Source organism: Octopus bimaculoides, chromosome 10 (genome assembly GCF_046866305.1).
Source record: "Octopus bimaculoides isolate indiv1 chromosome 10, ASM4686630v1, whole genome shotgun sequence".
NCBI classification, from domain to species: domain Eukaryota; kingdom Metazoa; phylum Mollusca; class Cephalopoda; order Octopoda; family Octopodidae; genus Octopus; species Octopus bimaculoides.
The window spans coordinates 47970840-47997040 of record NC_142937.1 but is presented as its reverse complement, the minus strand read 5'-3'; the positions used below and the strand labels follow the sequence as shown (position 1 = coordinate 47997040).

The window sequence follows — 26201 nt, the reverse complement described above, 5'->3', positions numbered from 1 at the left end:
ATATATATATATATATATATATATATATATATATATATATATTTACATATACACACACATATATATATATAATATATATATATATGTATGTATATACATGTATATATGTATAGCTATGAGTATAAATACATACATATGGATACGTGTATATGTATATATATATATATATATATATATATATATATATATATATATAACTATATATAAATATCTCCCCTCTCTCTCACCCCCTCTCTTTCTCTCTCTCTATATAATTAAGTCTTTTATAGAAATGAAGCTATTGTAAAATTTGCTTGATCCTGTCATAATAATTAAAAAAACGGTTTTCAAAAAAAGTTATCAATTCAAAAAGAAATTTTATTTAACAGCGTCGTTAATCTTTGACGTAGAAGACTGCGTATAGTGTATTTTTTGTATTAAAGCGCTTTCGTTATTTAACTTTTGAAACACGTGTCTCGGGCAAACGATTTTAGAGGAAGTTGCTTGTAGTAATGGTGTTGATATTTCCGGTTTAGTTTTGCATTTAGAATTCTAAAAAGCATTCCTTTTTGCCATTTCGTAGTGAATCATTTTCATATACTATTTTGTAAATGAGGAATATTTTAAATTTTCCATCTAGACGTTTATGGCTAGATGGAAAATTACTTTTCTTCCTGTTTCTCCAATGTAATTCTTATTGCGTTGTGGGCATGTGATGCAGTAGGTGAAACTTTCAATTCTGAAATCCTTTGGTTGTTCCTTGTTCAGTTATTTCGCGTGTACCACAATGAGTGTCCCTACAGTTTGTTAACTGTATTATTTCTTTCTCCGATGCGAAGCTCACCTTTTTTAGGAGTCTCTTGAGATTTGGTGGCTGTCTTGGACACACACACACACACACACACACACAAACACACACACACACACACACACACACACACACACACGCACACACACACACGCACGCACACACACACACACACACACACACACACACACACACACACACACACACACACACACACATACAAAATATAGTTGTGCGCCTGTGTACCGTTACTTAATAAATGAAAAAATGCATAGTAAATAAACAACGACAGATAAAAAACGTATACGTATACAACCGGAGGAGTGAGTGTCTGGTAAGTTTCTTGCTTCCCACCCACATGGTTCCGGGTTCAGTCCCACTGTGTGGCACCTTGGACAATTGTCTTCTACTATAGCCGCGGGCCGACCAAAGGCTTGTGAGTGGATTTGGTGGACGGAAACTGAAAGAAGCCCGTCGTATATATATATATGTATATATATATATATATATATATATATATATATATATATATATATGTATGTATGTATGTATGTGTGTGTATGTATGTATATGTAGTCATGTGTGTCTTTGTGTCTGTGTTTGTTCCCCGATGTTGGTGTGTTTATGTCCCTGTAAAGTTAGCGGCTCAGCAAAAAAGACCGATTAGAATAAATACTAGGCTTACAAAGAATAAGTCCTGAGGTCAATTTTTTTCGACAAAACCCCTTTAAGACGGTGCTCCAGCATGGCCGCAGTCAAATGGCTGCAACATGTAAAATAAGGTAAGAATAAAAGAATATATACACACATGCATACATATACATGCACACACGCACACGCACACGCACAAATACACACATGCACACACACCCACACCCATACGCACATATGTATATGTGTGTATATATATATATATGTATATATATATATATATATGTATATATATATATATATATATATATATATATATATATATATATATATATATATATATATATATATATATATGTTAATTCTCTAAATGAAGTATTAACAGTCCTCCTGGGGCTAAAAGCAACAGTAACATCCACCCCTAGGGGTCAGCCACACTTAAGTGGCAATATACTTCACTTTATATATATATAGTTTTAGGGAAAAGAACCAAGCTTCATGAACTCATCGATTATCTTTATCTTATGATATTTACTTTGTATTATATTATACTAATTTATTGTGCTTTTGATTATTAATTTTTCTATATGTGATAGTGGATTTTCATCGATGAGTTCATGAAACTTGGTTCTTTTCCCTAAAACTATATATTTATATATATTTTAATCTGTGAAGCTCAATTTAATTTTAATTTTTTATAAATTGATTTTAATTGAGTTTTTACCTGTAATTTTGGATTTTGTCCCTAATATTTTTATAATTTGTATATATATATATATATATATATATATATATATATATATATATATATTTGTGTGTGTGTATGTGTGTGTGTGTGTGTGTGTGTTTGTGTGTGTGTGTGTGTGTGTGTGTGTCGTTTACCTCGTTTTATTAGACATAAAATTACGAATAACATGTTTGTCCAGATGTTCAAGCCTTAGTATGTATATTCTTTAGGCTTTTTTTTTCTTCTATGAGTCTGCAGGATGGAACAGTTGTCATGACGTTCTGTGGAAAAAGGACTAGTGATAGTGGTTTGTACCAAACCAGAGGAGGGTAAGGGGACACAACAAAGAATATGAGAGGTGGAGAGACGAGTGGGTCGGTGGTCCAGGCTCGAAATTATCCTGACTCGAGTGAGAGAAGCCCTTACTGGAAAGATAGAAAAGACAGCGAGAAGATAGTACGCCAGTGCTTTCTCCTCGAATATTTGGCATTAAATGCCAAGACTACAGCGTGTCAGTGATTTCATGGCAATTATTCAAGTGGCCTTTCCTTGGATGCGGTTCAGAATGTCTGTTTACGTAGAAGTAGCACTGTCCTAAATGTAGGAGGTTCCAGATGTAGAAGGTCACAAATGCAGGTACTTCATTGCAGGACTCATTTGAATCTTAAATAAGCTTTTTAAGAATTATTTTTTGTTTTTCATACAAACATTTAAAAAAATCTCATTAAATTCTTTTTTTAATCATGATTTTTATTGGTATCAAATTACGTTAAGGCGACGAGCTGGTAGAATCCCTAGCACGACGGACAAAATGCTTAACGGCGTTTCATCCGTCTTTGCGTTCTGTGTTAAGATTCTATCGAGGTCGACTTTGCCTTCCATTCTTTCAAGGTCATAAAATAATACAAATTGAACACTGAAGTTTATGTAATCGACTTACCCCTTCCCCTGAAATTGCTGTCCTTGTGTCCAAATTTGAAGCCATTAAATTACGTTAAGGCGGCGAGCTGTCAGAATCATTAGCATATCGAACAAAATGCTTAGCAGCATTTACTTTGCTTTTACGCTGAGTTCAAATTCTGTTAAGGTGATCTTTGCCTTTCATCTTATCGCGGTCGATGAAATAAGTACCAGTTGACCGCTACGGGTCGATTTAATCGATTAGTCCTATCCTCCCAAATTTCAGGCCTCCTGCCTGTAATAGAAAAGATATGAAATTACATTAAAAAAAATTATCATGCACCTAGACACTGCTTACATAGTATGAATGTACTGCAGGGTATCTAACAAAGGGGTTCCTCTCATTGGCATTTCAAAAAGTAGAAGTGAAAAATTTGGCGTTCGTGTAGTGCCAATAGTCATTTAATAGGGAAAGGGAAACGAAACAGTTTCAAGTATGAGAAGAAATTAAAAACATGTAGTTATTTTGACTTACTGGAAGTTTTCGATCCTCTGTGGTATTATGCAACTGTTATTTTTATTCGTTTTTTAGCATGTTCTGAGGTACAAACGACAGAGTACTGCACTAAATCTGTTGTATTCAGATAATTTTATATGGGCCATATTGGTTTTAAAAGAAAAATCATAAATAACCATGTCTTTTAACTAGACAAAAACAGAAAATGGAAAATAATGTTTCATTTTAAATTGCGATCTTTATTTTCAAGGTAAGATCAGTTTTCTTGGTTGTTGTTGATTTTAGCCTCCGAGTAACTTTGGTATAGCTGAAAGATAGTCAAAGGCAATCCAATAGTATTCAACCCTTCCTAAATACTGTGAGTTTAGGTTCATATTGTCACGCCTTTTGTTTTTAAACGGTTAGGTATATTGAAACAATTTGACTTATTTCTAGCAGGTCGAATGGCTACGCAGAGACTCTCATTGGCTCAAAATGCATTTTGAAATATAATTAATTTCTCGTTCTCCTCAATAAAGGGAGAAACAAGGTGTAAGTGTTGTGGTCGAAGGCAACCATTCTAAATGTTTTATGGATAAGAAGGCCGTTTGAAAACTCATTGTTCCCAAAATCAGCAACACTAAAAACAAAAACAACAACAATAGCAAGAACAACAAAATCCGCCACCTTAAGAAATAAAATACATAACAGGAATCGTATCAAGAACAATGGAACAGAACGCTGTCTGGTATTCTTGTCGCTCAAGAACCGGCTATGAAAAATGTCACACTGCATGAGATCTGGCACTAGTTGAAAAATAAAAGATTGCACTCGAGCATCAAGTCAACCTCGACATCATATCTTGGTGAGGTGGAGATAATAGGTTCATCCCTAAATGACAGGTTACAGTTAGTAAGAGAAATAACATATAGTAAAGAGTCATATACGCCGTAAAGTCGATGAACTCGTGAGAAAGCAACACAAACAATATCAGAAACAATATCATCCGCTTATCCGGGTCTTCACAGTTGTTTGGAAGAATAATATGAAGCCAATGGATGAGCTTGGAGAAGACTTATTGTCACAGAGGATGATGATGGACCAGAAGAGAACATCTGAGAAAAACTTTGTGATGTCTGTGATAAATCTGAATTTGAGTTCAAACGGAATGTTTTTCGTTGTTATTGATTTGGGGATTGACGGAACTATTGCAGAAGAGAGAATCAAAAGACTTCCTCAAATAATAAAAAACAAACAAGAAAAAAATAGAACTATGATAGCTTGTTTATCAAGACTTAGTCAGATGCACACATAGGGGAAAAATACGTAGAATCCCTTTTCTACAGATGTAGTAAAGTCCTTTGCGGAAGTGAAATTCCGACTTCTTACACGGGAATTCAGTCTAAGCTACCAGTTAGGATCCATTTTCTTCTCTGTTGCAGCTCCAACCATTGCTTTTGTGGAGGTAGGATGTGTAAGTATGTGTGGCCCTACGAGATTTTACGAGCAATGTCTTTATGTCATTTGAATTAGATAGCCTTGATCAATAAAGTTTCCAGTATACTGACACCCGTCGCAACTGTTAACAAGGTTTAAACCTTCTTCATAATCGATAATTGTGGACCTATTAGCTCTACGAAATGCATAGTTAAACATTTTACACAAAGTATTGGCTCTATGGTTATTGTTTGTTGTTCGAAATGGCTTTAGGTATTGAGTCATGATCTTTTACGCTCTGGTTTCAAATTCTGCCGCAGCGGATGTTACCTTTCGTCTTTTCGTTGGCCATAAATTAGTACCAGTCAAATATTGTTTTTGGCTAAATCACACTTTCTTCGCCTTCCGTCAAAATTAGCACATTTCCCTAATATTACCAGAGTGATGAAGCATGGCAGCGAGCTAACAGAATTGTTACCGCGCTGGACAAAAGGCTTAGCAGTATTTCTTCCGGTTTTACGTTCCGAATTCAAATGTTACCGAGGTCGACTTTGCCTTTTATCTTTTTGAGTCGATCAAATAGTACCAGTTGAGCATTGAGGTTGATGTTATAGATTAATCCCTCCCCCAAATTTCAGGCCTCGTGCGTATAATAGAAAAAGCAAAAATTATTAGGAAGGTGAAAGGTGGTGGATTGGCAGAGCGTCGGACAAAATACTTTGCAGTATTTATTCCGGTTCTTTATTTTCTCAGTTCAAATCCAGGTGAAGTCAAATTTGCTCTTCATTTCTTTGGTATAATTAAAATAAGTACGAGTCAAGTATTGGGGGCCAACTTAACCGACTGTTCTCTACACACAAGTTTGTGGCCTTCTGCCAATGTTAGAAGCAATTATTACTGTTTCGAGGACAGAAGAGCGGCAGAATTGGTGGAGCGTCAGACAAAGTTTCCAGCGGTATTTGTTCCTTGTCCTTGTGGTCTTAAGTTAAATCATGTCGAAGCCAGGATTTGCCTTTCATTATTCCAGGAGCAATAAAACAATGTACCCGTCAAATACTGGGTTTGATGTAATCAACTAAATCCCTCCTCATTCAAATTTGATGTCTGGCTCTTATGTTAAAATTAATTATCATTATTACTGCTTCGAAGGCGGCGAGCTAGCAGAACCATTAGCACGCCGAGCAAAATGCTTAGCGGCATTTTGTCCGGCTTTACGTTCTGAGTTAAAACTCTGCCGTTGTTGACTTTTCCCTTCATCCCCTTCGGGGTTGATAAAATACTACCAGTTGAGTACTGGGGTCGATGTAATCGACTTAGCCTACTCTTGCTCCGGAATTGCTGGCATTGTACCAGAATTTGGAATCATTATTACTGCTTCGAAGGTGGCGAATTGGCAGAATGATTAGCATGCCGGACAAAATGCTTAGCCACATTTCGTCCCTCTTTACGTTCTGAGTTCAAATTCATCCGAAGTCAACTTTGCCTTTCAAATAAGGGTTCGTGATTATACAAGAAAGAATTGTTATTACCGTTTTGTGTAATGCTGTACTTTGAGCCATCTCAAGATGGTTCTTGTAACGAATCAGATTCTCTATGAAAAAAGCTTGCTAGCCCCCTCTCGTTTAGCCTATCTGTGAATGATTCCCTTATGGCCCTTCGCACAATACAACGTAGCTAATTGAGAGAGAGAGAGAGAGAGAGAGAGAGAGAGAGAGAGAGAGAGAGAGAGAGAGAGAGAGAAGGAGAGAGAGAGAGAAATAGAGATAGAGGTATTGATTCCAGTACTTGTGCTTTATCAAGCAAAGTTGACCTTAATGGGATTTGAACTTAGAGCGAAGAGAGTCAGGTATTTTATTTGAAGCTCTAACTATTCTACTAATTCACTGTCTGATAAATAGGTTATAATCGATATGTCAAACCCCATACTTTTATTATTTCAGGGGTCGATAAAATAAAGTACCAGCCAAGTATTGCGAGGTGGGGGCGAGAGATTTTTAATTAATTCCTATAATCTATCCTACATGTAAATGGAATTATAATAGGTAAAAAGAACAGGAAATACTCGGGCTCAATCTGTGGGGTTGGATTATAAGATACTCACTTCTATTCTACCAAGTTCGCCACACCCATCTTTTCAGTATTAACATTTGCTAACAACGCACTTAAACACCCACACATACAACTACAGAGAAACAAATAAAAATGTAAAGAAAAAAGAGGATAGCAGCAGCAGCAGCAGCAGCAGTAGTGGTCACAGCAGCAGCAACAGCAACAGCGGTAGTGGTCACAGCAGCAGCACCAAGCAGTGGACACTTTAGACGTATAAGTGTCGTCTTAAAGCAAGCCACCTCTATAAATTATAGCAGAACTGCATAGCGCAGACGACAGATATCAAAAAGAGAAAAACAACTTTTCTTTCTGTGACTCTTTGTATTTCTTTTTATTTATCTAACCATTCTCATTCCGTCTTCCTACTTTCTTTTCACTGTTAACCATCTCTCTCTCTCTCTCCCTCTCTCTCTCTCTAGCCTTTCTCCCATTATTCTCCCTATATCCTATCTCTGTTTTCCTTTTTATTTATCAATCTCTCCTCTTTCAACAAACTGTTTCGTTCTTTATTATTCTCATTCCATACTCCTCCTTATTCTTCTCTGTTAACACACTTACAAGCACGCACGCACGCACACACACGCACGCACGCACACACACGCACACACACACACACACACACACACACACACACACACACACACACACACACACACACACACACACACACAGAAGCGCTCTCCCTCTCTTTCTCTTGCTTCCTCTCCCTTTGTCACTCTCACTTTCTCATTATTATCAGTACAGCCTATCTCTCCCACTTTAATTTCATCTTTTGTTTTTTTTCTCCTTTTATGTTGTTTATCTCATCCTCCTTTTCTATATTTTCTTATTTTATTTCCGTCCTTCACAAGAGTCAACTTCTATTTTTTTCTACTTTTTAAATACTTTTGGCACCTACAACTTTACCTTACATGAACGGAGAACAGGCACTAGCAAGGATCCTACGAACACTTAACATTTTCTCATACACAGAGAAATAGACTATTGGTACACAGCTATATATTCATACACCCATGATAAGTACTACACAACCTTGTTTTCAAGTTTTGTATTTGTGACCTTTGTAAGTATATATGTATATGTATATTTGAGTGAGAGTGTATGTATCTGTGTATGTTATGTGTGCTTATACGTATACGTATGAAAGATTGAATGAGTGGAAGTATGTTTGTATATATGCATTTCTGTTCGTGTAAATGTGTGAAACATCTTTAGTCGTACACGTAAAGTGATTTCAGTGCATCAATTTACATATCAGAATAACATTACAGATACACAGACACACATATTAATCTATATACATACGTACATACATACATACATACATACACATATATAAATACATACATAACCATACACATATATTTGCATTTTGCATTACAGATTAAACTAAGCTATATGCAATTATATATTTATAAATAAATACACAAAGAAAGAGCAAGATGAACTCGTAAACACTACGTAAATGTAAAAAACACTGATAAAGGTATCGGAACATCTCCACGGATATATAAGTTCGAAAATTTTTTACTCGGTTTTAAATTTGATGTCAGCTACAGTTACTACAACGATAATTACAACGACTTGAAACGAGCACAAAGGCCAGAACAAGGGCACGAACGACGACAACAACGACCTGAAGTAAACTTGAAAACATCTGAGCTTGAACCATAAACTCCACCCACGACCTCAACCTATAGGTAGATATTGATATACATACATATCTATCTATCTATCTATCTATCTATCTATCTATCTATCTATCTATCTATCTATCTATCTATCTATCTATCCACGCACACGCATCCATCCATATATATACATATATACACATGCATTTGTATAGGAAATATAATTGCCTTATTCTCAGGATAGACAGGACAATAAGACACTGTTGAATAATTAATTTTTTTCTTGTTTAAACTATTATTTAAATGATTTTTTTTAGTTTAATCTTAATTTCTTTTTAATTTTTTGTTTTTAAAACAAAACAGTTTTACTCTCCTAGTACATCAGTTTCAATTCGTAACAAATCTATTACTGCTTCCATTTCGTTGAATCACTTGGAATTTAAGGACAAAAATCAAATGAGGACTTAATTTGAGAGTTGTGATGTAGTCAGTTATTCTGAACAATTTTTGAAAAACGAGTAAACTAAACAAACAAACTAGAAGAAAAACACAAAATTACATAAATATATAAATAAGAAAAAAACTGAGAAATGATCAAACAAACTCCAATTTAAACTATCAGAAAAAGAAAAGCACAAAGATAATTTCGAAGAAGTCTATATCATCCAATAACTACTTACTAAGCCCATCTAATTTCTTTCGTTTTTCTTTTAAACTTTTAAACCCGAATCGTTAGAACTTTTTAAAAGTACAAAGATATTCCAAAATGGATGCCCGTTCAATTAGCTTCGAAAGAGCAGAGGTGATGAGGAGACAACAATCAACGGATTTTGACGATCACATTGCCGTTGTACCAGAGGTAAGATTGTTGTTATTTTTATTTTATAATGTTCATTTTCACGTGAAATTAGAATATATATGTGTGTATGTATGTATGTTTGTGTGTGTGTGTGTGTGTGTGTATGTAGGTATGAGTGTGTATGTATGTTTATATGGTTTCCAGTGAATTAGACAATTTTCTAATAATAATAATAATGATAATAATCCTTTCTATTGGAGGCACAAGGCCTCAAATTTGTGGGGAGAGGACTAGTCTATTACATTGACCCAGTGTTTCACTGGTACTTAATTTATCGATCCCGAAAGGATAAAAGGCAAAGTCGACTTCGGTGGAATTTGAATTCAGAACGTAGTGAAGGGCGAAATACCGCTAAGCATTTCGTCCACTGCGCTAACGATTCTGCCAGCTCGCTGCCTTAATAATAATACTAATAGTAATAATAATAATAATAATAATAATAATAATAATAATAATAATAATAATAATAATAATGATAATAATAATAATAAATTTTCTTTTTATTTTACCAACAGGCACCATTTATAAATAGAAAAACGTATTATAAAAAAGAATATAAAAGTTATGTGGAGTGTACATACGTAGTCGTAAAGATCCTTTGTCTATGCACAGTTATATCTTAGATAACAGGTGGTCGGTGGCCCTTTCTTATCCACTCTGACAAGTTTATGCACGATGAAGTTCACGAACTTTCTGTTATGTCGTTCCTTTTATTTCAGTCCCTGCTAATTAGAAGGTATACGGTGCAATAGTCTGGCTTGCTTTCTTACTCCGTCCTTTGTGTTAGAGAGCAGATACACCAATTAATGGATCGTACGTTACATCGTACCTCGTGCATAACTTCCTTTAACTTGTTTTACTTCAGGGTTTGTGAAGCAGTAGTATATCGCCCTTCCACCTTTGCATGCTTTTGGATACATTCCTTAGATAAGGGGACACACTCAGTTGTTACATATCGCTACCCGTATCTATTTCTTTGCCTGAATTTGATCCAAGTTTAAAACCTCACTTTGGCTCGTATTAGCTCGTACGCTGGCAAACGAACTGGTTGATGATACCTTTATCAACATCGCACAAATCTGCGTTGTTGTACCTGTTATTGTACTTGTGTTCTTGTTTATGCCATGCAAATTTGTCTTGAAGTGTCAAATTATAATTGTTTATGTTTGTCCGCGCATGTTTGTTTCATTGTCATTTTTATTTATTATCTCGTTTTGAATTCAGTTTAACTTTTTTTATATATTAGATTTAGTTATCGTGTGTTCAGGAGTTATGTCAACATTTTGTTTTCGTCACGGGGCGTATCCAATACAAATTCCTTTCTTGCTAATAAATCTCGCTGCACTGCTGGTATTGGAAGCCATATTGAATAGATCATAAATACACACACACTCACCCCTAACATTGCCCCCCCCCCCCCACCACTACCACCACCATTACTCCAGGTATTGGAATAGACCTCCAAAACTTTTCAGAGTCTCCTGTTGACAAAAGATCTTCATCCAGTAAAATTTTTTAATAATCGAAATTAATTGGAGCAACCTCTTGAGACGTCCGCAAATATAAAATCACAATAATAATAATAATAATAATAATAATAATAATAATAATAATAATAATAATAATAATAATAATAATAATGGTTTCAATATTTGGCACAAGGCCAACAATATATAGGGGACGGGATAAGTCTATTCTTTCTGCGTGACGAGTCCCAAATACGAAACATCCCACTTTCTTTAGGGTACTCTTGTTTCAGCAAGTGGCAATCCGATATCATTTTCATCAAAAATCTATCGGTTGCGTCTTTCTAGCATTTAGGACTTATTTGGTTTTTAGTAATTAGTGTCTGAGAATTATATTCACGTGCCACATTCATGCTATTTGATTTCCGAAATAATGGTTCATTTTTTTTCGAATGACTGAGTTTCTTGTCGTTATCATACAGATCATTCTGTGTTTTGCACGTCTTTGGGTCCGGTTTTCTTACTCTTCTAGGTTTTCTTTTTACACGGTAGTTTTCCTTTTCGGCTTCCGCTACGTCCTCATTGTCATAAGACGGTAGAACAATAGTGCTTCTCAGAGTAGGGAAGGGTTCTTGCTTGTTTTCTGGTAGTAAATATGAGGTGGATTCTCTGGCTCTTCACTGGGCTGAAACCGGCGGTGCAGCGTGCGATGGTACAGGGGTACTAACCTTCGGGGTTGTTGATATGTTGCTACTGTTAAGCTTTCCCTTCTATTACTCCTTGCTGTCACTGGCCGGTTGAAGAGTCTCAGTTTCTTATCAGCCCCTGAAATAGAGGACGACTGTGTTGAACGGCAACCTCCAGTCATGGTCTCTTTGTTACTGTCTGCTGTTGTCTCTATTTTTGATTTTTCAACTCCGCGGGGCTGCAGGTTCCTAAGTGCTTCTTGCTGTCACTTTTATAAGAGCTGGGCCTTCAGCCTTGCATAAAGGTTGTGAGGACTTGCAAGTCCATATTGGACTTGCGAGCCCATATTGGCTCCTCTAGATCACATTTCATTTTTCGCGACCTCAACGCTTACCCTTTTTGTTCATCAAAAATGATAAAATGTCAGGGGTCGATATCACCACCACACTGATATCTTTGTGTTCACCGACCCATATAATTGAAGTATGAGTCAATGAATGAGTGTTTGGTACATTATCTGTACTTGAGGCCCCTTAATCTTGAAGGGCAAATCGGTAGTCCCGTAGACTTCAAATTGGACAATGAATGAGATACTGACTTACACATCACCGACGGCTTCCTCAATTGCTGCCAAACGAGGTATCAAAATTACTTTGTTTCTCGAAGAATCCTTATTTATCTTCTTTCGAAGGATGCGTCGGTACTAAGTATTCTTAAATAACATAGATAACTTAGGTTTTGGCCCTTATAGACTCAAGCCATGTCTAACTTAATAGTACCACTCGGAGTAGTCGTTTAATTCCTGCTTTAGGATATCATAGTCCACTTGGTAAGGAGTTGTTGTTAGTCGAAATATATCCAGGTGTCGGTAGTTTGTCATGTATTTCATGGAAGAATTTGTCCCGGTGTCTTTTGAATGTTATGGAGATAATTTTCTTCTTTGATTTTTTTCGGAATGATGCCAAATAAGAAAAATACTTCCCAAATTAAGGCAGGTCGAATCAAAATGTTTAAAAATGTCTGACTTTCGTTCTGCCACGATGCTGACATGAAAAAGAAACATTTCTTCGTACAAACATGCTTAGTAATTCAGAAAATGAGGAGACAAAATAAACTCCTCTAATTTGGAGAGAAATGATGATAATGATGATGATGACGATGATGACGATAGTGATGACGATGATGATGACGATAATAATAATAATAATAATAATAATAATAATAATAATAATAATAATAATAATAATAATAATAATAATAACAACAACGACATCAACAATAATAATAATTGGTGCCTGTAATAGTTGGTGCATTGGGAACTGTAAGTAAAGATATAGAGAAATGGTTGAAGGACATTGGAATAGAATGTCCTGTAGGGACAAGAAATATTATCAGGTGGGTTTTATGCACTTGAAAGACTATTGAAAGCTTGTGGATACCTAGGGTTACAAGTAGTAACCTGCTATCCACATAAATTCTACCAGGAATAGGAACGAACCTTTGTCAGAGCACCAATAATAATAATAATAATAATAATAATAATAATAATAATAATAATAATAATCATCTAGATAATATCTCAGGAGAACCATGTCTCAGAGAAATGCAAAACATTGTGCTGACAAGTACTGCCCACATCCTCAGAAAAATCTTATCAATTTAATGTCTGTGTTGCACTACATGAAGATATTTCGCTACTGCCCCTGCTACTTCCCCTCCCCAAGCTTTCAGCCATACTGTAACATCTCTTATCCTTCACTCGCCTTAGTATGCTGGGTGTGTATCGGCACGTGATTGTAACAAACTTGCAGATTAAAAGTAACTACTACTACTACTACTACTACTACTACTACTACTACTACTACTACTACTACTACTACTACTACTACTACTACTACACGTAAAATACTGTCTATGTGATCTCAAATTTTAAAACAAACATAATTTTTCTTATGGTTTCTTAAACATTCACTAGAACAAAACTGTACAGATCCAAATATATGGTACCCTAGGCATAACACCTACATGAACTTCTAACTTGTTGTCTCTTGAGGTCTCTGGGTGAGACTTGGATCCAACTTGTACAAATGCAAAACAAAAGTCAAACATAAAATAATAATAATAATAATAATAATAATAATAATAATAATAATAATAATTATTATTATTATCATTATGATTTCATTTATTTGCCATCAGGGTGGATGAGGGGGACAATACAAAGACAGACACAAAGTGTGGGGATTTACGTGTAATGAAATGATAAAAAAAGGTAAGTATACCAGGTGTACAATGAAAAGGAAGAGAAATACACATAGTATACAATGTTAAAAAAGGGGGGATGATAGAGGTGTAGCTCTCCTGATACAGGGTCACCTATCGGGATAATCGAGGAACCCCACTGTCCGGGATCTCCCTGAACACCAAGGGCAAGTGCCTCTTCCATTTCCCTTTCTCCGACTTATAGATCTACACTTAGAGAGGTACCATCCAATCTTGCCATTTTCGCAACTTTCACCCACCTTTCAGTAAACTCACTCGAGGACAGCACTTCCCTCTCCACCGTCAATTTCCTTTTCAAGTGAATATTAAAGGAGTCCATATGAGCTCTACCAAACAGGAAAGTATCTGTCCTCATGCCGTTCAGCCTTGTCCACCACAACTTCTTTCGCCACAGCCACTAGGCAAAGGAAAACTGCCTTGCCTGTCCGATTAAAGGAAGGAGGTGGGGCAATCATAACTATGGACTCGGCCGACGGATGCATCCGTCCCGCACGTGACAGCCGCTGTTCGATATAACTTCAAACGTTAGCAATGCCCGGACACTGAACGAGTGCGTGCAGAACGGTTTCGTCGCTCTGCGCGCACCTTGGACAAGCCCGTCTAACAGCACATCTATGCCTGTATAGTTTAACTTGAACCAGTTGCATCCCCCGGTAGCACTCCCAGGCTAAGGACATCAAGAAATTATCCAGAAAATCCTTCGGAACGGACTGGCTAATTCGTTTTCGTCGGCGCCCAGTCTCCCCGAGAACGTCGTTGCACTTACCCGCCACTAATCCTCTATATACTTTTAAAGCGGAATATCCACCAATCCCATTGTCCGACTGGTAGAGGGCTGTGAGCATCTGACGACATTCCAAGTGCCAAGGGTCCAGTCTCGGTCTTTTCTTTACCCAGGACTGCATCTCCACCAAGGAGAGGAGCTGCGGAAAGACTAGCCTCACAAACGGAGCCGACACACGCTGTCCAGAAATCATTGCAGGTGGTCAATTAAGTCGTTTTCAGTGTGCAACTGATGCTTAATTTATCAGCCCCGAAAGGATGGAAGGCAAAGTCGACTCCGGCGGATTTGAACTCAGAACATTAAGACGGACGGAATGCCGCCAAGCTGGTCACCATAATAATAATAATAATAATAATAATAATAATAATAATAATAATAATAATAATAATAATGATAATAATATAGTACTATACTGGCAGCGCAAGACCAAGCTCTGACCACGAACTGGAGGATCAACCTTAGGAATGAGCAAGTGTTTCCACTGTGTCGCATCTGCAATATAGCGGATGAAACCATTGCCCATATCACGAACGAATGCCCTAGACTTGCCCCAAATCACTACAAGTTGTGGCGACACGATCAGGTAGCGAAAATGCTACATTGGAAATTGCAAAAATTGGTGGCTAGAGAGCGGCAAGACGTGGTATGAGCACAAACCGTAGAGAGTGACGGAGTCGGAGACTAGCAAAATGCTCTGGGATTTCCCAATCCAAACAGATCAGGTGCTAGAGCATAACAGACCGGACCTAGTTGTGGTGGACACGGTGCACCACATATGCTATATAGTTGATGTTGCATGCCCCTTTGACTCACGAATAGTCAAGAAGGAAGGCGAAAAGATAGATAAATACAACCCTCTTAAGTACGAAATAGCCTGGCTATGGAAAATGAAGAAGGTAAAGATAATGCCATTTATTGCTAGGTCTTTGGGAACAGTATCAGAAAGCATCGAGGGGAATATAAAGGAAATTGGAGTAGAGCGCCCAGTAGAACTGTTACAAAAGATTTGCCTCTTTTGCACGGCCAGAATAATATAGAAGCGAGCCTACCCAAAATAGAATATAGGAAAAAGATGTATAACATGGTTAGAGAAAGACATGTTCTCTCTTACAGAACACAGCCTTCTAGATCAGAAAAAATCTAATCATGAAAAGACAATCCCAGTTGGACCTGGAAGCGATCTCCAAAAGATTGCTACGGAGAAGAAGAAATCGGACAAGTAATAGAAAGGTCAATAAATCATCCGGACGACTACAAGTTTTATTTTGTGGAACGAAATCATGTTATAGAGGTGGAAAGGAACTTACCACAACGGCCAAATGGGACAAACTAGTGAAAGGAAGAGAGTACCAGCTTTGAGAGGAATGAAAAGAGAAAAACTACGTAAAATGGTAAAAAAGCTGGATGCGATGTTTACAAAAATCATTGATGGAAATATATCAGATGTAAACGGCTTCATATACTGCACAGCCACTGTTTCTGTAGAAAATTTCTTTTCTACACTAGGCACAAGACCCGAAATTGGGGAGGGAGCTAGTCGATTAGATCGACCTCAGTATGTAACTGGTACTTAACTTATCGACCCCGAAAGGATGAAAGGCAAACACAATAATTGAAAAGGAGATGGTGAAAGAAAGATACAGGAACGAGCTTCAAAGAAAGAGCAACATTAGACATAGCTAAAAAAGAGATAAAATAAAAATCAAATCAAATAAAAAGAACTAGAAACTAACAAAGAACAAACCAATATCAGTAGAACAAATTTTCGAAAAACAATGAATGGAGTTTTTACTATCAGTTGTACAATGAGAACGAACATCAGTAGGAATGATATGTCAAGAGGTTCAACGTAACAGGGAAGCGAAATGGTTACGGAAATTTAAAAGCGAAGTGGAAAATAGATAAAAATAAGAGAATATGAATATTACAGATGAGACAATGAGAAAGATATCTGAGAAAATATCAAATTGGAAAACTTTATGCTACTGTTTCTTACTGACTGTATAGAAAATGTGACATCAATATGGATGACAAAAGGAAAGACGGTGCTAATACCGAGGGACAAAGAAAAGAGCAGGGAAATCAATAGTCTATTACATGCTTATTACTCTAGAAATTATTATCTGGCCTCATAGCAGATGAAGCGTATAACTTCTTGAAGAAGGAGAATATTTTACCAGACGACCAAAAGGAATGCAGAAAGAAACCAAAGGAACTGTTGATCTGTTGTATATCGATAATATAATATTAAGTGAGGTACGAATAAGAAAGAAATTTTCGATGGATAGACTACAAGAAAGCCTATAATAATACTCCAAATTGTTGGCTCTTGGAGTACCTGAGGAGGTCAATGAGAAAATAGTTTTCTCTTTTTTTAGAAAAGGCAATGAGATCTTGGGAAATAGAATTAAAATGCGGAAATGAAAAAGAATGTAAAAATCTGTTAGAGATATTTCAGGGATACTCGCTTTGTTATTGCGTTAATCCCTCTGACAAGCATACTGAAAAAATTGAAGCCTGCCTGTGAGCTTGATGGAACCAGGGTGAATATAGATAATCTCCTATGTACACGAAAAATAAAGACTCAGATTCTCTGTTACAAACAATAAGAATATTTTGCAAGGATACTGGTATTTTGGGGCTAAATAAAGGTGCAGTTTTAACTATGCAGAGAGGCCGAGAGAGTAAATCTGATGGTATAATATTACCACAAGATGACATCACCGAATCACTGAAAAATAATGGATATAAGTACCTAGTGGGTACTGCAGAATGATGCAGTAATCGAAAGAGGAATGCGAGAGTTAGTCTCCAAAGAGTCCAAGAGAAGGGTTTGGAAGTTACTTGAAGCAAAACTACATGGAAGGAATCTTATCAAGGCAATCCATGAATGTGCCATGCCAATACTAAGACATTCCGTTCATTTTCTAAATTGGACAAACACAGAACTGCAGGAATTATAATTAGGAAGATGTTCACTTTGCACAACATGCATCATAACGTGTAGTAGTAGTAGTAGTAGTAGTAGTAGTAGTAGTAGTAGTAGTAGTAGTAGCAGCAGCAGCAGCAGCAGTAGCAGCAGCAGCAGTAGTAGTAGTAGTAGTAGTAGTAGTAGTATTAGTAGTAGTCAGTGGCGGATCTACAATACTGGGGCCCGCTTTACAACCAGCAACAGTAGGGGAACATCCAACAAGGGTCAAAGAATTTTTGTGCCCTTGCAAGGAACTCTAGCCTTGAGGCCCTGAAAGCCCAAATGGAGTGGTGATGTGGAGTCCTTTAAAATAAGTCTTACAGTGAACCCTCTTTCCACCAGAAATGAGGTGTGGGTAATCACCGATATTTTTGTCGATGTGGTTGTTCCATGACAGATCCTAACAATTTTCCTTATAAATTTAAGCACTACATTTCAGATTGTGATTCTTAAAGTCACTGGTGTGAACAAATATTTTCCAGGCTATGCCTTATACTTTTAGGGTTATGGGGGTTGAAAATTAGGGAAGCATTATATACATGCATGATATATCATAGAATAAAAACGTAAAACAACAAATACCACAGTTAATATATAATCTAATATTAATCTTATATTTAAGATACATATGAAAATTACAAAATACTCTTTTTTCTGTTTTCTGTAGCAACGTAATCCCTTACAGTTTTGTCATATTAGAGCTTCCTTGCAATGTAATTTTCTAGAGAAAATATGCATAAGGAATTTAAGTGCTCTTCAGTCATGGTAGACCGAAATGCATTCTTTATAAAGGAAAGCTTTGAGAAATTGCTTTCTGCTTCACAGCTCGTGATAGACATTGTCAAGTACAGTTTAAATGCAATGGTAATATTGGGGAACACTTTAATTACTTGTTGCTCATGAATAAGCTGAAGAACTTCTGTGCATTGCATATTAGATGGTGTGTTTTCTTCTGTGTTCTGGGATTTTCTAAAGTGTAAATACTCTTTGAACTGATAACACTCATTTATCGGTTTGTAATGCGATATTATAATTTTGATACTGTCCTCATCAAATTCTAAATTGTTCATAAATTCTGAGAGAAACTTGAACCTTTTCGCAATCTGCTCATGTGCGTTCATCCTCTTGCTTAACTGGATTATCAAGCAGTCATAGTTTCTGTTGCTATTGTTTTCTTTTGCTTGTTTGTTGTTATGGTTGTTATTGTTTGCTTGTTGTTATTTTCGTTGCTAATGTTGTAAATATTGCTGCAGTTATTACTGGTTCGTCTAAGAGCAGCCATGATTATGAAGCTACAATTAGGTTCGATCCACTTATATTGATACACTGTATTTTAGTGAGAGAAAGAGACAGGGAGAGAGAGAATTTGAGTGAGAGTGAGAGAGACAGTGACAGAAACTGAGAGGAAGAATGAGGAGGAGAAAGATAGAGAAAGATGGAGGGAGAGGTAAAGGTGGAAAACTTAACTTCAGTACTCGACTTGTATTTTATTCGACACCTAAATGGTTGAGAAACTAATATTACATGTGGAATATACTATACATCCAGTAATTTATCGTATGAAGTGTAGTAGTCCAGGCATGTTGATGTATTTCCTTCGTTATTCTGTTTGTTTTTCTCCCCTTTTTTTCTCAGCAGCAGAACAGGCAAGTTAACTAGAGGGCAATAGTTGTTATTCTTCTGCTTTTGTCATCGGTGAACATTCCATCAAAATGTTAGGGGGTAAATGATATTATTGATGCAGTTTGTATTTTTTGTGATGTATTTGTGTTTTTTTTAAAAAGTTTTTCTTGGTGCGTAGCTCGGAGATCAGGAGGTCTTTCCTGGTTGAGTCGATACTTCTCCGCATTCTTATTTTACCAGTTCTTGGGACTAAGTGGCATTCTCATTTGAATGACATTAGCAGGTAGAAATTAGCCAGTCCTGAGAGAATGAAATAAAGAAATGCAGAGGGGAAGAGAGAAGGAGAAGGAAAAAGGAATCGATTCCGTTTTTTTGAATAGTATTTTATTTTATGAGCCCAGAAGCAAAGTTGACTACAGTGGAATTCGAACTCAAAATGAAAATAACCAGAACAAATACCGCAAAGTATTTGCCCGAAGACTCCGAAGATTCTGACAACCGACTGCTTTAGTGGTAGTGTTTTTAGGATAATATTTATGTAGCGTCCTGGACATGGTAGATTGTTTTAAATGGATCTAAGACATCTGGATGTGAATAAGCATGCAATGTTAGCAACAACGAGAGGGAATTTACTGTGGTAACAAATTGTGCCCATCGCTTGTCTTATTGTTATTATCAATGATGCTGTTGTACAATTGATGTACACCAAGAGGTAAATAAACCCTATATTAGATAAAATGGTCCAGGATACACCTTTAAGATGACAAGAGAGTCATGACTGGAATATATTTCATCAGAACTTTGCTCGATCAGAGTTGACTTGAGGCTAAACAGCAACAACAACGAAAATAATAATACAGCAACAAAAACAGGAACAACAGCCACAAATTAAAGCCAATATTTATTTTTTGATGAAAAAAAAAAATCAATGAGGCTGAAGTGTATAAATAAATTGAAAATGTGTGGAATAAGCGCCTATGGCTTAAAACAGAAAGGAAAAAAAAAAGCTTATTTGTTTGAGACATGTTTAAGATGCATCATAAACAGTATCAAAATATACCTTGAACGAAACAATACTAAAATCACAGTAATTCCAGGGGATTAATGTCAATGCTTCAGTAATCTTTCGATTTATACCTAAATAAAACTTTTAAAGACAACATTTATTTGGAATGGAACGTTTACAGTCAATGTATAAGTTGTTGGAAACTGCGTAGTTGTATATTGGAAACTGCGTAGTTGGATGTTGTAAATGCGTTGTTGTATTTGCAGATGACTCCAAGTTCCAGAAAATTTATCAGTGGAGAAGACCGAACTGAACTTCAGTCTGATCTATATGCTGGAAGTCAAAGGGCGGACGAAAACAAAATGCAGTAAAACGAGGGAAAATTTAAACTGATGCATTTAAAAAAAGAAAAGACTTCTCCCAAACAGCCATATACTCTTCCTTTAAGGGAACTACTCACAGCATCCAATAATATGAGGGACTTAGGAGTGAGTGTTGAAAACAATCTCAGCTGGAGTGCCCACATCTACAATAAAGTCGATATGGCAGGTACGATGCGCTCTTGGAGTCTCAGAACTTTCTGGTTCAGAGAGCAAGATATCATCATCCCCCTCTTCTCCTCCTTTGTAGGGCCACACCCAGAATACTACTGCCTCCTGTGATCTTCCCCCACCAAACAAAACATTGCGAGAATCGAGTCACCCCAGAGAGCATTCATTAAAAAAATCAAGTGCATGAATGATCTTGATTATTGGGACCGCTTTGAAACATAGAATCTTTATTCTCTTCAGCGCCACCGTGAGCACTACATCATTTGCACAATGTAGAGAATATACCACCAGCTTTGCCCAAACGACCTTAACATTAGATTCAGACTTCATCCAAAGCTGAAGCCAATATTTCATAAAATCCCTATAGACTTCAGGCTCACAACACATAAATTCACAGCAACACAATTTCTTTTCCTCATTAGGCCATTTAACATTATCCCTAAACAAATCAAAGAAGAAAAAGATTCCATCACTTTCAAACAAAATCTGGATACATTTCTTCAAGGGATACCAGATAAACCATATGTATTTGGATACCTCTCAGTGAGCAACAACTCTTGAATGGGCCATGATACCACGAAACTTGACTTTAAAATGATTTAACAGATCCTCTCAGTTGATGTTACTAAGTTAGACATGGCCTGGGCCAATCTTTGGCCGAAATATATCTAAGTTATCTAAGTTCTCTCTCTCTCTCTCTCTCTCTCTCCCTCTCTGTCTAGCTAACTAGCTTAGCTAGCCATACATACATGCATACATACATACATACATACATACATATGCCATGACGGTTGGATACACGTGTACTTCTATTTCTCCAGTTTTCCTTCTTCGTTCATTTTTCTTCATCTCTATCCTATCTTTCAAAAGGAGAGTGTGTACTCGAAATGTAAAAGACTTCTTTTTCTCCATTTCCTGGGCGTCAAACAAATACCAACTCTAGGTTTATTTCTGAACTTGCTTTTGTGTTGTATTTTTCGTCACCTTTGTACCGAATAGGGGCTAAGTACATCCAAAAGAAGATGCCTCTCCTTCATTCATCGTTGGGAAATGAGACTTCGACCAGAAAGAATTGATATCATCAAATGGTGTCAGTCCAACGATCATAACACGTTTCCAATGGTGTATCGGTAGAGGTGGCCAAATCACTGCTCATCATCTTTTCTTGATTTCCTGCTTATCTCTGTTCTCTTGCTCCATAATCGGTACGAGGTTCATTCTGCTGTCTTTTCCATCCTGTGCTCATATGCCTTTCTCTCTCTTCCACTTATTCAAACGACTATATGCATTCTCCATACTAACTGAGCAGGGAGTCCTCTACAATCAACCTCGATTTGGATTAACCATGCCTGCCATTCTTTTCCTTTGATATTCCGTAAAAAGGTCTGGTAGTTGGAGCGCTCCCTCCTTCCAGCTGGACTGCAGAATCGATCAAGACTATTTTCTTTGCTTTTTCCCCAGATCTTCTTTCATATCCCATAATTGGGCCTCTTGCAGTAAACTGCTATTTTTAATGTAGCATTTTCTCCATCCCTTACTAACTTAACTGAAGTTGTTTCCCACTGCTGTTGGTATGTCTCTCATGCTCTAAAAGGCTTCGACTAAGTCGCGACAATATGTATAATACGTACATTACCTTTATATTAAATTTATATTGTACCGATAGTAAACCAATTATGACATTAGAACTACAAACAACGTATAAGAGTTTCACTTCCCAATTACATGAGCCCAGATTTGGTCTTAATTTGCGGCATCTTAATCAAGTTTCTTCTGCGATAGAATAGGGTACATAAAGAACTTTTCTGTAGTATTGGATATTTGGAAACTGTGTAGAAGCCTGTCACTTGTGCGCGCGCGCGTGCTTGCGGGCGTGTGTGTGTATGCGTGCGTGCGTGCGTGTGCGTGCTTGTGTGTATGCGCACGTGCGTGTGCGCTTATCTTTCAGAAAGTACGTCGTCAAAAAATGTGAATGCCAGAAAAACAATAAATGGATGTTTTCGAACAAAAGCATCTTGTGGTATTTGTTCTTCCCGAGTTGCATAGATAATCCCTTGTCAGTCTCGCCTTGGTAAATGTTATGAATCAATGTTTACAAACTTGTGGCCAACGACGCTATGATTCACAAAATGGGATAAAAAAGCAAGAAATATAACTGAGGTAAAGAAAAATGAGAGTTATTTTGCTTTTAGCTAAGTAAATGTCATTTGAAGGTCAACTGAATTTCAATGAAAATATGGCATACGAAGGTCAGTTCCGAACTGAAGATTTATCTTTGAATATCTTTGTACTTTTGTTTTTCTTTAAAGTTAAAAAAAAAAAAAAAGAAAATTTGAGATTCCGGGAAACTAAAAGTACTAATGTACGTCAGTTTCTAATTTCTATCTCAATGTCAATTGGCAAGCACTCAGATGAGACTTTTTTCCAATATATTCAAACTATCTATCTATCTATCTATCTATCTATCTATCTATCTATCTATCTATCTATCTGTATGTCTGTCTATCTATCTATCTATTTATCTATCTATCTATCTATCTATCTATCTATCTATCTATCTATCTATCTATCTATCTATCTGTATGTCTGTCTATCTATCTATCTATCTATCTATCTATCTGTCTGTCTGTCTGTCTGTCTGTATGTATGTCTGTCTGCCTGTATGTATGTCTACCTGTCTGTCTGCCTGTGTTTCTCTAATATACATAAATATACATAAACACACACGTACACACACACACACACACACACACACACACACACACACTCTCTCTCTCTCTCTCACACACACACAAATACAAATATATACAGATATCTGTGTGTTTGCATTAATGGTTTAGTCTCAGAAGTGACCGATCTTTGCTGGCCCTCTAAGACAGGCGAGATCGAACATGTACTTCGTCTGTCTCCATGTATTGGATTAGAGGCTTTTAGTCAGATTATGCAGTCCCGTCATGCATCGATGGAGCACTATCTGATTCACACTGTATCATCTATGGTGTATCTCAGGGATCGCTTCTGTTCCCTCAATCTTTCTCCTATACCTTAATAATCTATTTGCAGCCACCTCTTACAATACTCATTTCGTGGATGATACCGCACTCCAATTCTTCCTAATCTTTTACATCTAAGTTTCATCCACTTGCAACCTAGATACCTCTTACCAAATCTGCACAGGGTTCATAAACATGCACCTCCGATATATATTCCAATGGTGTCATTCTAATCATGTCAACTTCAATTGTACAAAGACGCAACCATTACATATATCAAGAAAATAATCACCGTATCCTACACCTCTCTTAAACATGAGCTGCACACAACTAGAATCATGATCGTTCTAAATGCTTGGCCTTACTATCATTGGAGATCTCTCTTAGCAAAGGTGCGTCATTAACACAGCAAAGACTACTTCACAAAACCAGGATTTTTCTTCTGAGCCAAAAAATACTTCAGCTCCAACAACTACTCATTCTCTATATAGTTCATGTGAGAACTATAATGGATTACTGGGCCAACATCTGGAATGGTATTACTGCTACAAACACAGACGTCCATGGTTGCAGGGTATTAAGAAAGGGTACTGGACAAATTGACATGAGTTTACTGACAGAACTTTGTCCCATTTGAGTGCTGTCGCCTCTTTCTGCTTCTAAAGTAGCTTCAATGGCTTCTACTGCTCAGAGTTGGTTTCTCGCCATATCAACTCAAGTATCCTTGACCTATTCGTTTTCCTCTCTTTCATCATATATGTTGTATCCAGCTTCTCTGTCCCTTCTCTAAATTAAAACCAGTCCTTCCTCTTTGAAATTTTGGTCCCTCGTGTTTTCTTACTGACATTAAGCAAAATATTAATGGCATCAACCTCACCGGGCACAAAGTAACTGCAAAGGCCACGAGTGCATGCTCCTTCCACCAGACCTAACAAATAAAACTGGCAAAGCTTACAACTAAAATCTACATATGTAGAAGTCTGTGTTGTTACAGCGCTTTTATATCTTGCCGAAATTTAAATAGAGTGTTGTTAAAGACAAAGGGCACTTGAGAGAATTGTTTGCACCAGATTCCCATGGCTTCACGAGAACTGGTTCGGCGAGCATCGTGTCACATTTGAACTCCGATCTCTAAAATAGAGAGGTGAGGCCTAAAATAAGAACTGAATGAAGATATATAAAAAGGTTGCGATATCTTTGAAATTTTAAAAGGTCTCAGCTGTTGCATTTTTCTCTTTAATAATTTCTGCAACCTATATTTCGAAGCAACACAAAGTGTATGAATACGTGGTCTGATCAATAAATATCCGGACCAGTGCCATAGTAACGAAGTTAAAGCACTTAGAGTAAAGCCGCTTGACACAAATGTACCTTAAACTTTGCTGTGCAAGCGCACTAAGTTTTGACGTTCTAGCTCACTTCTGCTGTCTACAGCAGTGCTTGGAAGGAAAGTGTGTAACGTGGGATCGTCGTATTGACCATGACACAGAAAGTTGAGCAGAGAATCTGCAACAAATTTTGCTAAACGCTTGGCGATACCTGCTCAGGAGGCTACGCAAAGTTTTCAAAAATTTTCATTGTTCTCGACATAATCAAGGAGATCTTGTGCAACTGAAACCCGTGTCTTTTTGGTCAGCTGAAAGCAGTTTTGGCACAAACTTGGCAGACACATGTCTCACACCCAAATCTTCAGTAATAATGGACTGAACTGAACCGTAACTAATCTGCACATCTGATAACTCACTGATGTTCATTCGACGATTTCCCCTCACAGCTGCATGCACATCTGCGATGTTTTTCTCAGTTCTGCTGGTTGCGGGTCTCCCAGAACGTTCGTCACTATCGACATTTTTTCGGCCACCTTGGAAACGTCTGAACAACTCGTATACTTCTGTGCAGCTCATACACTCCTCCCCATACACTTTTTGCAACTTTGCGTAGACCTCTGAGCAGGTATCGCCATGACAACTTTCTCTGTCATGGTCAATGCGACGATCACACGCTACACACTTTCCTTCCAAGCACTGCTGTAAACAGCAGAAGTGAGCTAGAACGTTAAAACTTAGTGTACATGCACCGCAGAGTTTAAGGTCAATTTTTTTGTCGAGCAGCTTTACTCTGCATGCATCAGCTTCGTTATTACGGCAACAGTCCGGATTTCTTATTGATCAGAATACGTATATTGTAGATGTTCAAATATATTTTCTCCAGTCGAGTAGCCGCTTGAATTGTAGAGACCC

General features: G+C 37.1%; 1 protein-coding gene across 1 annotated transcript in view; it reads left to right on the top strand.

Annotated features, from left to right (window-relative positions):
* The first annotated feature begins 8011 nt into the window (after positions 1–8011).
* The window catches only part of LOC106875341 (tryptophan 5-hydroxylase 1), an 83014-nt gene continuing 64824 nt past the window's right edge, over positions 8012–26201 (top strand). Inside the window, exons 1-2 of the mRNA XM_089358600.1 lie at positions 8012–8807; positions 9475–9597. Coding sequence (XP_089214726.1) covers positions 9505–9597 — 93 coding nt within the window. The 5' untranslated portion in view covers positions 8012–8807; positions 9475–9504. The remainder of the gene's footprint in view (positions 8808–9474; positions 9598–26201) is intronic.